General features: G+C 35.1%; 1 protein-coding gene across 1 annotated transcript in view; it reads left to right on the top strand.

The window, feature by feature from the left end:
* Positions 1-288: 288 nt before the first annotated feature.
* Positions 289-13,502, top strand: part of LOC150098348 (clotting factor B-like) — a 63,537-nt gene continuing 50,323 nt past the window's right edge. Inside the window, exons 1-2 of the mRNA XM_090405567.1 lie at positions 289-309; positions 5,853-5,917. Coding sequence (XP_090261693.1) covers positions 302-309; positions 5,853-5,917 — 73 coding nt within the window. The 5' untranslated portion in view covers positions 289-301. The remainder of the gene's footprint in view (positions 310-5,852; positions 5,918-13,502) is intronic.

The following is a 13,502-nucleotide window of genomic DNA, read 5'->3' as shown; positions in this document are numbered from 1 at the left end:
TTATTATGTCCTGTTTGCTGGTGGTCTGACTTGTTCGTGGGTTTCCTCGGGCAACATATTCTGATGGTAGCTAGTTGTGAATGCTAATTCTTTTTAACAACAGTACTTAGCAATCCTAGGTCGATGTGCATTAAACTTCGGCCTAAAGCGACAACCCAAGGCTGATCAGGAACAGGAAAGATTGTGTGAAATATTAGCCATTTTTGTGATAGAATTGCAACACTCGCAATGAACGTAAGTATTAGAGAGAGATGCACTGTGCAGTTTACTGTATAACGATCTTTGAAAACAGCAGCTGAAGATGTTCAGGTAAATATTTTCATTTTACAGTCTAAATTTATGATTCAAATTACTACTACACTAGTCATTAAATATTCAGCTCACAAAATTTAATATTTGAATATTGGAAATTCTTCAATACTTAAACTTCCTGTTGTTTTGAAAATGACTCCTGTACGTAAACTCTTGGAATCATGATATTCACATAGTCTTATTAACGAAAGCTAACCGAATCCTATACCTCATTCCAGCAATAGATTTTCATTGAGATGAACGATTTGCCCAGTTCTGTTTGTCAAAAGCAAATTGCAATATGCTAATTAAATTTAGTTTAACAAAGAGTCCTAAGTAATGTTTAAATATTAGAAAATATTCATATATGTATGATTTTTAACTGAATTTCAAAAATATAAATTAAACATCAAATACTTACACTGAAAAAGAAGTGCATCTTGTTTAATCCAACGAAAATAACTTGTTGACAAGCGAATCCTTACTACATGTAGCTGCCGAATCGAAAATTACTTTTAAACCTGCTACTGAACAAGCTAATTAATAAATATGTGAAGTTGCCTTAATGGTCACTAAAATATTCCAAATATTTTTTTTCCCCCGCAATTGTTAAGTATACTTTTTTTTCCTTAACGCTGTATATTTTTAAATTCTTGCTTGCTGCAAAACTGGTTATTGTCGTAGCCAACACGATTGCGACAGCGCCACCATTTATATTCGAAAATTTTCGAGTATAAGTTGTGAAAAAAAAAAATTTTTTTATTTATTCCTTTTTAGTGTATTTTATAAATTAACATCACTTGCGTAGTCTCGCTGACATTAATTGCAACAGGTGAATGATCAAAATATATATTATGTTCAATACTTTTTGCAGCAATATTAATAAGTTTTATATTTATTATTTCCGATATATAACAGATGCAAAGTCAATGCTAAAAAATGCCATATTCTGCAAAAAATAAAAATAAAAATACTGAAAGAGGACGTGGGGAAGGAAAAAGGACAAAAATAAGACTAGGCAAAAAGATAAATAAACCAAATCTTGGAAGACAGAAACTTACAATCTTACAAAGACAGAAACTTGAAATTTTACAAATAACAAAAGATGAAGCCACTAAAAAAGAAGATTGACAGAGGCAACAAACAAAATGGAATAGATTTTTCGGCAAAAATTTATTTATACGTTGCATGCAGACCATGACAGCAATTTTTTGCAGACATCTTAATAATTAATTATAAGAGGTCTGCGGAATGGTCAATAATTATTTGTAATTCAAAAGATATAATAACAAAATTGCTATCGAATTGTTAGAGAGTTGTAAAGGTGTTTGTGATGCTAACTGCTAATACCGGCCTTGTCTTAACTCTAAGTCTCAGATTAGGGGGTAAGGACTTGAACGCCACTTTGAAGAACTTTGAAGTCATAATTGAGTATTCTAATGACAAAAATAAATAAGTAAATATATTCAAAATTCCGGAGTGCTTTCTTGTACTTCGCGTTTCTCAATAACTTCAGTATCATACATTATCACAAATTTTTGCATGGTCTGTAATATCGAATTATTCTAAGGGAAACACTTCAAATAAATAAAGATAATTTAAATTACACTTTAATGATCATTAGAAGCTGGATAAAGACTACATAATTTTAAAATATATAAACTATTTTCATATAATTATTCAGGAGATTTGAAAAAAAAAGTTATTGTTTACTTAGTCGATTCCCTTCTATTTGATGTACAAGTATTACAGATAGTACTTTGATCTCTGGTGCACCGTGGTCATCCGATCGTATTCCTTTCCACCTCTTTCAATGCGTTTTGGAACTCACATGTTGCTGCTTAGTTCTTCCTCTAGATCTTTTCTCCGTCATGCTTCTAGACTTGGATCTCATTTACCATTCCGAACATATCCGAGCTATAGTTCGCCCACCATTTCTAGATCCCTTCTTGGCTTTGTGCCAAGAATAGTCGATTCATGCTGAAGGGGAGAAAGAAATGAAGGATGTACGAATTGGTCGCCAACATGCGAAATCACGTGCTTTCTTGCCTGTCGCTGTACTAGTAGTAGCTTCATTTTTGTTGTTCTCTTTTTGCATTATTTTATTTATTATTAATTTGTATGATGGATCCAGTACAGTCAACAAGTTCTGTTGTTAAACGTTTCAGTAGCTCTTGCAAAAGAATATTGAATAATGTGCTGACATTCTGCGAAAAAGAATCGTCAGAAGGCCGTCTTCTTGTTCCCCTTTCTCGAGTCATAAAACGTGCAAGTGCAATTGCGGGTATCGGAGTCGACTGTTAAAAGAATTCGTAGGGAATCAAAAGGTGAAGGTAAGCCAAAATTTAAATCTCCTAAAAAAAAAAAAAAAAAGCGCCAGAGAAAGAAAACCATCGAAACCGTAGCTTTGAATGATTTTGATGTAGACGTTATAAGAAGAGCTATTCACGAATTTTACGTATTCGAGAAAAGAGTGCCAACTGTTCCGAAATTGATTCCTGTGCTTAAAGAAAAAATTAATTTTCCTTGGAAAAGAGAAACTTTAAGGAAAATACTTCACGAAATCTGATTTTGTTTTAAAAAGTCCCAGAATAAAAGGAAACTTATCATGGATCGAAGTGACATTGTTTTATGTAGAACGCAGTATTTGCACGTATTAACACTCTACGTACATTTTTCCAACTGTTATACAAGCAAAATAGTTACACTTTAAAAACAGCAATGTTCGTAAAAGAAAAGCTAAATTTTCCGACCTGTAATAATAAACAAACTCAGTTTGTTTATTATTACATCCCAGAAGACAGACTGATTACCCTATTATCGGAATGGATTCTCCTTTTTCTGACATGCGCAGTAGTTTCGAGGGACCTCAGATCGGTGGGCGAACTATACTAAAATGTGTTTTCCGCTTAACTTGTCTCTTCTGGTTTTTCTTTTTATCTTCCTGAGAAATCTCTTTTCGTTATTGACTAAATTGTTCAGTTGGCTAAATTGCTTTGTTAATGGCCATGACTCACGACTACGGGTTATCACCGGAATATAAACTGAACTGTATACTCACCGTTTTGTTTTCATAATGATTTATTTTTTACTCTAAAAATTCCTATGTAGAATTGTACAACCTTCCTGTTGATAAAATGCTGTTCCTGAGATATTCTGAGATTTTATTTTATTTTTTTATTTTTTACTCCATGAGTGAAAATCGATCATATACATTTAAAGCAGGACACCTCTTCTGCAGTTTTAACCTAAATCTTAATTGCATGTTCTTTCCTCTCGAGCTATAATTCTAATATAATTTCTTAGATAAATCTTGGATAATTCTCGAATTTATTCTCTTTTAGCATTTCTTTATTTCAAGTATTTAAATTATAATCATAATGTAATTATAAGGTTGTAAACCTACACAGCATTAGTACCGCAGATGGACTAAAGATTTTCTTCCATTTTAATTTTAATTTTTTTTTAAAAAAAATATCTAACTGCTCTGAAATCGAGCTCTAGAGACCAAGCATGAAACTTTTTCAGGTCTCCAGTAAGCGCGAGGCGGGGGGGAGGGAATCACACACCGAACGATGAAATTTATCTACCATTTAAAGACTGTCACATACATCCATGTCCACAACTGGAGGCTTTGAATGCCTTATATCAAACTATTCTCCACTTTTTTTTCACGCAATACTTTCCATAGTAAGTTATTATTATGTGACACCACCCAAGCAGCACAGTTACCCATTGCGGGAAGGTACACTTCTCCATTCTGCCTCACAGTCTCTATTACACATTCCTCCAACTACACGACATTCATAATAAACACAACACCATCTAGTGTCCTCCACCATCACCCATAGTATATTTTGTCTATAAAAGGTGTGTGTGTTCTGTTTGCCGATTTGTCTGTATGCAGGATGAAAAACCCGAGTTTCTGGAAGAGAAAAACCCTGCTACAGCCGCATGAGATCGGCTAACTCACCTTCAATTGAAAATGCCCATATAAAGATTCTTCCCGTCACGACGAGAATCGAACTCGGACCTTTACCAATCAAAGAATATGCTGCACTGTCATTCCTTCAATTGCACTATGGAGGCGCTCAGTTGTCGATGGCCTTTTCAAGATCTAAAATCACAATTGATCTTTCCAATATTCTGGTATTTTTTCGTTGATCTCCCTAACAACAGTGGGACATATTCTGTTGTCCCATTGTTATAAATGGGGAAATGATTGAAAGTGCCATTTCCTTGGTATCGCTTTTTCTTTTCTTTTATTCCACGAAGATTTTCCAATTTTCATTATATGATGAGGAAATGGACATTTCCTCATCATATAATGGGAAAAATAACATTGGAGAACAACCTAGAAGAGGAGAGTTCTCCAATGTTATTTTTCCCATCAGCCTCACATATGGCACTGATATGCTATAGGTTCTTCTACCTCTCGTATGTGGAATAATTATATAAGAAATACTTTATTAATATTGAAAGTATGCTTTCAGTCTATTCATCATGTGTGAAGAAAGTTTATGTCAAGTGATACGAATATAATAATAATAATAATTAATTAAGTAATTAATTAATCTGTTCACGCCTTTTTCTTGTGTAGGGAGTAGACGATGCCGTTTTTAGATCTATCTAACTTTTGGTGATTGAGGGGGAAGTTGTTCAATCACTACTAGTAACCAATCCCAGATAGATTGCTCAAGACTATCACTTATATACACAGTATCCGGCAAAGAGAGACGGCTGAAAAATGCTTCCATCTCGTGGTCCCAAATCATAATGTTATGTTTACTGTATGAAATATAATGGGTTCTAAGGTCGATTTTCTTGAGTTTATGGCATGAAAAACCTTAATTTCTGGGAAAATATCAGTTAACGTCTTTTATTCACTTATAGGGAGCAAGCAAGATTTTAGTCCTATACACCTGTGACTTTCAGAGACTGACTGGGTAGTTTAGTCTCCATTGGTAACCAATCAGAGATAGCTTACCCCTGGCTATCACTAATTTAAGTGGCCTGCACTGAAGAAATTTTTTAACAAGTGCCGCTATTACCTAACCTAACACAATATTTTTAATGTATGAAATAGTGTAGGTTCTATAGTCCATTTTCTTGAGTTTATGGGGAAAAAAACCCGAGTTTCTGGGAGAGAAAAAAAAAACACTTGCCCGTGCCAGAGATAAACTAAATCGGGAATGGGTCAAAATAAGCTTCTTATAAAAACTTCCTGTTGTCGGTGACTAGACTTGAACTTAAGTCTATCTTCGGTAGGTTTAGTGCTGAACACAAATCGAGTGAAAGTGTGAAAAAAGGCAAATGTGAAAATTACTTTTAGAAAATTATGTAAATAACTTTTTTCAAAAAGGGAATTTGACTCGTGTTGGTTTTGCTTCGCATTGAACATAATTATATGTTTAAAGTTATTCATAATAAAAAAGTAAATGAATGAAAGTGCGTGACTGATAATGCTCTAAGCCTGAAGCAGAATTAATATTTATTGCAAAAGTGATATCAATCTTCAATATTACATGTATATACACATGATTATTTTTCTCTGATTTCAGCTTTTTACCTCTTGTAACAATCTTGCTCACTTTATCGCTGACCGGTAAAGGACTAGTTAAATCAGGTAAGCATGTTTAAGGAGCTCTCTCTATTTCTCTCTTAAGAGAAAATAAAATCTATTGGCGAAAATCATATGATAGCGTAATAAACTTATAAATATAATGATTTCCTGTTTTATCAGTGTTGAAAAAAAAGCAGCGTTTTAAGTCTGAACCTGCCAAAATCATGTGACTTCTTGTTAACAGTTCAGAAAGATAGATGCTATTATACTATATACCAGGGGTGTAGTCCTAAAAGAAATAGTGCCAGGGAAACAAAAATCCAGAGCATGAAGTATGGCATTATTATTATTATTATTATTATTATTATTATTATTATTATTATTATTATTATTATTATTGTGACGGCTATATGGCAGAGAGATTGCCTTGTTTTCTGAAACGAAAATGACAAGAGCTGCAAGCTGTATTTTTTGACCGAAAGCTCGAAATGCATTATAACTTGCCTCACTCATCTACAAGTAATCAGCAGATGCAGAAATTTGTATGAATAATCACTTTTTCTCAAACTTTAAAAATAAAAAATAAAAAATATATATAAATAAAAATTAATGAGAAATAATAATTGTAATTATTACTATTATTAATTGTTATTATTACAAATGAGAAATAATAAAATACTAAAAAAATTTTTTTAAAAATTTTAATTAATAATTAAAAACATCTGTAATAATCATCATTATGAATATTATAATAATATACGTTATAAACATTTATTGTTATTATTATTTAAAAAAAACTTTATGTACGAGAAAGTATTTTTTATGCAACGTTGTGTTCATATAATGTATGTAATTTATCTGAAAAAAAAATGTAAGTTTTATATTTTTCTTAATTTCTATAATTTTATAATGTAATTATTATATGTATGCAAGACATAATAAAGTGTTAAAAAAAGTCTCATTATTATAATTATTATAATTTATTATAATGAATTTAAAAATTTTGATAGTTTTAAAAAAGTACCAGGGTATCGCCCTGCCGCGCCCTGGCCCGACTACACCCGTGTAGTCGGGCCAAATTTTATTATATAAAAATATGATTAGCAGTTCTCTCGAAAAGCATTTCTATCCTGCGTGCTGACTCATGAATACACGATTTCCTCAGCGTGTCAGAGGAAACAGATATTCAGGGATGCTTCAGAGGGAAATCATAGTCGGTACAACTGTGGAATTGTTGTTGTGCAAGTGAATATTCTACGTTCACAGTTCAAAACATGCTGAAGGAATAGGAGCCACCAGATCATTACGATTTTTCTGACGCTAAACCTATATCATATTTATTTTTTCATGAGTTTTGGAATGCTTTGAGTGTCAGTTACATTCTTACAAGCACTTGATAATGCTTCCCTAATTACCATTCTAATTTGAGCAACAAATTTACTGATAATAGCAATCTCATTTCACTTATGAATGTCACTTTAATGCATGCTGCCTCTGTTCATTGGTCAGAAGGACATCAGAATTCTGAATACACCGGACATCAAGAAGTCTCGTTTTCCTGATAATTCCTCAGTTATGGTTAAAATTTGTGTGCTTCAGAAGTAACATTTAACATTCGTTATATCTTCACAAAGCGATCAGGCACATCTAGTATATATTCTATAGCACGGAAGCAAGTTCATATTCATGCAATTCAATGAAAAAGAGATAAATGTCAATCATCAGACTATTTCTTTGACGTCGATTCTCTTGAAAATAATGAAGAAAATTATTATCAGCCAATGTCTTCATCATCTGGAAACTACCCTTAATCAGTAAACAGCGGTATAGATTACAGAAAAATCTAGTTAATGTCCTAACATTGTTTACCAATCTTTGAAGAAAATTCATGGAAAAGCCTAACCTCACGGAAAAGTCGCAAGAAAATATAGAATATCAGTGGCGCGTGTGGACTAGTGGGTAAGAATAAAAGACGTATCTGTTCACTTTCTTTTTGAACATCTGAAGATTGTATTATTTGAGGGAAAGCCAGAGTGGAGAGGTTGTTCCACAGAAACAAAGACTATCGAATGAAAGAGGAGGCAGAGCGGTTAGTCTGGCAAAATCATAACTAGATTGTCCATGGGAGGAAACTGGAGGATTGATTGTCGGCATTTCAGCAGAACACAGCCCATATATATATATATATATATATATATATATATATATATATATATATATATATATATATATATATATATATATATATATATATATATATATATATATATATATATATATATATGTAGAACAATTATAGAGACAGAAACCGAACGTTCATGGAAAAGGGATTGAAGTGGATCAAAAAGTGAGAAATCATTAATTAATCAGATTACCCTCTTCTGGAGGGTAATCTGATTAATTAATGATTAATGAGTCAAAAAGGAGATTGCCATCAAAGTCCAAATTTGCCTATACAAGCCTCAGAGATGTATTTTACAGACAAACAGAAATTCCTGTTCCAGTGACTGATCAACAAGTATGCGTAGGGAACTGAATAGGATCGTTATTGGCAGTTGCATGACCCCACTGATTTCTTCAAAGAACCAGAAAGTTTGACTACAGTAGTCAGAAATACAGTGAGGAGACACTGGAAGATTGCAGAAAAGTGATGTGGTCCGACACGTCACGGTACGCCTTGTTGTATACTGAGATAGGCAGAAAGTTTGGTAAGAACTCCATAAACCAATGAGCCCAGCTTGCTGTGTAATCACAACTCAAGGTTCTCGAGATGGTAATAGGATGTGAGACATGTTGCCTTGGTATGAGGACGAGTCCCATGAAATTGCAAAAGTTCAAGTGCCTTCAAAGGTATATCTGAACATTGTTGCTGAAGAAGTCCATCTTGCAATGTTGACTTTTTATCCAGCTGGTGACGGTTGTTTCATGGATGACAATGCTACTTTTTATCGCGCAAGAATTGTTCAGCAGTGGTTCAGCGAACATGACAGCAATTTCTACAACCTTCCCTTGCTGCCAAAAAGCCTGGAATCATAATCCCATTGAGAATGCATAAGACATGCTAGAAAAACAGATCCGGGAACAAAGTCTACTTCCGTCGAATCTGCACCTACGACTACAATATTCCAGGAGTTGATCAGGATTATCTGGTGAACGCCTGGAATGTTGCAGATATAAATGCAATCCAACTATTTGCAAAATCTATGGCAAAGCGCATATATGGTTTAATTTGGGCAACAAGAGGCACAACACGGTATTAAATAAACGTTTTTAATTCAGTTTCTGGAATGCGTATAAAGGTCTCAGGTAGTGTCTTCAGTAGAAAAGTATCTGAGTTTTTTCGCAGCTACAGAAACTATTGATATGGGTTTGTGCTAAGGAAAGACTGCAAGTATAGGCCATAGCATTAACGGAAACCTGGTCATCCTTCGATACAAAGATGTTATTAAAAGTTAGGGCAAAGATTGGTAGACCTCTTTTGCAAGATCAGACTGGAATGAGATTTGGTGATACCTAAGTCTCCTTACCCCTACTGAAATATAACTAGATCTGGGTTCAGGAAATTGATCCAGGTTGAGTTTGTAGTTCTAATAATGGGGCACAAGACGTTTTGACAAACGTAAAGGAAGAATGGAGTATTCTGTCATTTGCGATGCCATAGATAGAATGTGAAATCTGTGATATCAGGTCATTTATATACAGGAGGGTGAGAGTTGGTGAAAGTACAAAACTCTGGGTATCATGCAATAATAGAGAATCTAAGGAGAGGAAGCCAACCCTCATAACTCGTAGTGAGCGACCAATGAGAAAGTTGGCAATTCAGTTGCAGAGGGTGGAAGGCAGGCCATGGAATATCAATCTGTCAAGTATAGCCCTGTGTCAAACCCAATGAAATGCTTTTGAAATGTTGAAAGCAAACACACGTGTTTTTTACAAATTTTTTCATGGTTTCAATCCAGAAGTGGTGGTAAACGCTAGAAAATCTGACTGAGGCATTGAGAGTAGTGAAAGGCATATTGCTAGAGACTGGTTGGCTGTCAGGTCTTCAGGTGATGTTGAAGGTAACTGTTCATGACCTACTCCATTGATTCGGAGAAAAGGGCAGTTGGAGCAATTGGACGTTATTTTGTTAACTGGGGTATATCAGTTGATAAAAGTCAACCGATAAACTTTGTTTTGAATGGGCTGGATGTGGTCCTCTTTCCATGGTGTAGAATACATGCCTGTTGAATATGACTGATTGAAGAGGTGATACAGGATAGCTGTTAGTTCTTAGGCACAAGTATTAAGCATTCCTCAGAATTCTTTCCGGTGGACGACGGTGAGTGATATGGAATTATTGGTTCTGGGTAAAGTGGGGAGGACCTTTGTCCTGGTCACCAATGAGAAGAGAAGAGTAATGCCAGCAAAACCACTTGTCTTTCGGTAAGGCAATTATGATACCATTTAAAATGTGAGAATGGTGGAAGCATGGGTGGAAATTGTGGTCCTTAATGCCTAGAGTGATCTACTGTCATTCGGTCATGGAAGGTGTTCTGATAATGAAAACTGAAACAGTATTCAGTCCATAGAAAGGAGTAGACATTATGGAAGTCAATCCATTTGGCATCCTTGTAACACCAAAGGACACTACACTGACAAATTTTCGGTGATGGTTGTTTGATAGCAAAGCGGACTATTATTCAGTTGTGGTCTGAATTATCAAGAGGAGAACTAACATCCAGAGTGTATTTGGAAGGGGAGCTTGTTAACAAGAGATCAAAAGTGTTGGCAGATTCGAAGGATTCAACAGAGAGATTGTGTACCTGTATCAGTTCATTGTTAATGGTAATTACCTCAGCATTCCCCCCATCTTGATCGGTGCAACTAAAGAAGAGAAGCCAGTTTAGCTAGGAACTGAAGTCTCCAACAAGGATAACCTCACTATTCGGGTATTTTGATTGCATATAATCTTGCTTCAAAGTTGGGGAAGGGTTAGAAGGTTACTAGAGTTTGGAAATCGATAGAGACAGCAAAAGAAAAGAACAGAGTGGATTGGTAAAGAAGATCTGTGTTAAGACAGATTTGAGCAGTTGACATGGAGAGTGGATTGCTGAGATTGCCAGCTGTGATTCTGTAAGGAACAGTAGTTCTGGCTTAGAGGACTGTAGGTGGTGCACATAGTTTATATTTGCTGTATTGGCCACGAATTTTAAAGTGGATACAGAAACTTTTTATAATAATTAATGTTGAGAATTTTTTAATATTCCTGGTGAATATTTGGTTTTTATGATTTTAATTGTAGAAATTGGTGAAATTTCTTATGATCCACAGTAATCATGTTTCTTGGAATTTCAGTCCATTATATGTTGGGAGGAAGATATAATGAAACAGGGGAATTCAATGGGATATCACTCTCAAACCTATTGTTGCACAGAGGGAACCCGGTCTTCTGCCCACACATGATCTTCTTAGTTTTTCTGCAATCAATCTACATTGTCTCACTTCAGGTACAAATTGACAAAGCAAGAAGGATTTAGCGGTAGCTGATCAGACACCTCGAGATTACTTTCTAATAAGTTTGGTCTCTTGCAGCGGCCGACATGCAGAACCATTTTACTGCAAAACCTCGAAGGGGTGCTGTCTGCGCACCTTGCAGTATGATTGATTTGCAGACGGATCAAACTACCTGTGAGAAGAGGGGGAAAGGAAACCGAAATCCTTGCACTAGTACCCAGGCAATGAATGTATGCCATTTCAGGCGCCCAAGAGGCATGGTGGTATTATTTCACTGGGCGATGAAAGACATCCACCACTTGAGGTCTAGTCATGGGATTTTCTCGACATTTTCTCCAACCATGGAAGATATGTATTTGTATCGGCAATGCTCGCAAGATACGAAACAGTTCCGGTTGTGGAAATATGCTATAAGGCAGGAAGTCTGCAATGAATTTAAATTTACCACAAGAAGCTATATGTGTATTGCGCATCGACAGCCATTAATACAGTGCAGCCCTTTCGTTGATTTATTAGATTGAATAGATTATTTTCATCAGTTTGACATTCCAGGTAAAAAAAAATCAGCTATCACCTTTTTGGGAGTCTCTACTCCCGTATAGGGAGTAGACGAGGCTGTTTTAGCCCTACCTAAATTTTGGTGACTGAATGGGCAGTTCAATTCAATCTCCACTGGTAGCTAGTCAGAGAAAGGTGGCCCAAGGCCAACTATCTCCAATTAATTATCATTAATTAAGCAGCATGCAGTGAAGAGACTGCTCATCAAATGCTGCCATCGCATGGTTCCTAAGACTAACACAATATATTTAATGTCTGAGAAGAGTGTGGGTTCGACGGGCGACATTCCAGTTAAGAGGTGGTTTCCTAATCCTAATTAGTATGTATTTGCATGTATTCATGTGGATGGGTAGGTATGGGTGAGTGTTACAGTTCCTGAGTTTCTTCTAGGGAAGAACCAATAACAATATGCTTTCAGATACTGAAATGATTCCTAATCCTGCAGGTCATGTTGAGTTTTCAGTTTATTGGAAGCCAACCTTTACTGACAAATAGATTCATTCATCCTTCTGCCATCATCCATCACACACACACACACACACACACACACACACACACAAAGAAAAAATTGATATTATCACTGCTCTTTTGATCTTCTATTGATAGATGAACTGAATAAAAGTAAAAGCAATCTGATATATAATGGATTCAAAAATTCGATCATATTTTCCTCGAATGATGTGAAACGCTAAGAAATCGTTCGAACCAGAATCGATCAAACTGTATGCCAAAATCCATGTTTGGGGAAGTAATCACAATTAATTGTTCATAAGTTTTTAATTAATAGTAATTACTATTTGTTTATTTTTATTTTTTTAAATCTAAGCAACTGGCTACAATTGTTCCTTAGAAACTCTAATAGTGTAATATCAAATACTTCAGGTGCGACTGAGAATCAAATTAATATACGCATCATTTATGATTCGTTATTTTGATTCATGTGTTGAATGTAGTTAACGGTCTATCTCCCTGATGATGTCCAAGTAACGTTGAATGAAACATGTTGGAATTTTGAGTAAATCATATATAAATTTTGTTTCATGCTCTTTTTTTTGTTTTTTGATCTCTTGTCAAAGCAATAGATAGAATATTTTGCCCAAGATTATTCCCATCCCTATCATACCCATTGCATTGCTCTATTGCATCATCACCCATAGAAAAAGCTAATCTCCTGGCTTCACACTTTGACTCTAATGCACACATAACTGATAGTGGCATATTCCCCCAAACATCCCAACATACAATCTCCCCTATATCCATTTGTCAGAAAGAGATCAGCAACCTATTGTCTACATTAGACAAAAAATGTCTCCTAGTACCTGGTGGCATTCCTCCAATTGTTCTGAAGTTCCGTGCACCAGAACTGACTCCTCTTCTATTGAGCCTATACATACTCTCTTAATCCACTGGTATATATATCCCAAAGCCTGAAAATTGGCCTATATTCAACCAATTCCTAAGAAGAGCAAGAAATCTGCCATCAAACTACCGTTCTATCTCACTCACCTCAGTGTGTGACATAGTACGGTAGTTTGATGGAAGTCCTATCTAAAGTGATGGTGAAAACCATCAATTCTCAACTACTACGAGTAGA

This window comes from Typopeltis vanoorti, chromosome 15 (genome assembly GCF_054136105.1).
Source record: "Typopeltis vanoorti isolate ZY-2024b chromosome 15, IOZ_Tvanoo_1.0, whole genome shotgun sequence".
NCBI classification, from domain to species: domain Eukaryota; kingdom Metazoa; phylum Arthropoda; class Arachnida; order Uropygi; family Thelyphonidae; genus Typopeltis; species Typopeltis vanoorti.
This window is presented reverse-complemented; position numbering and strand designations above follow the sequence as displayed.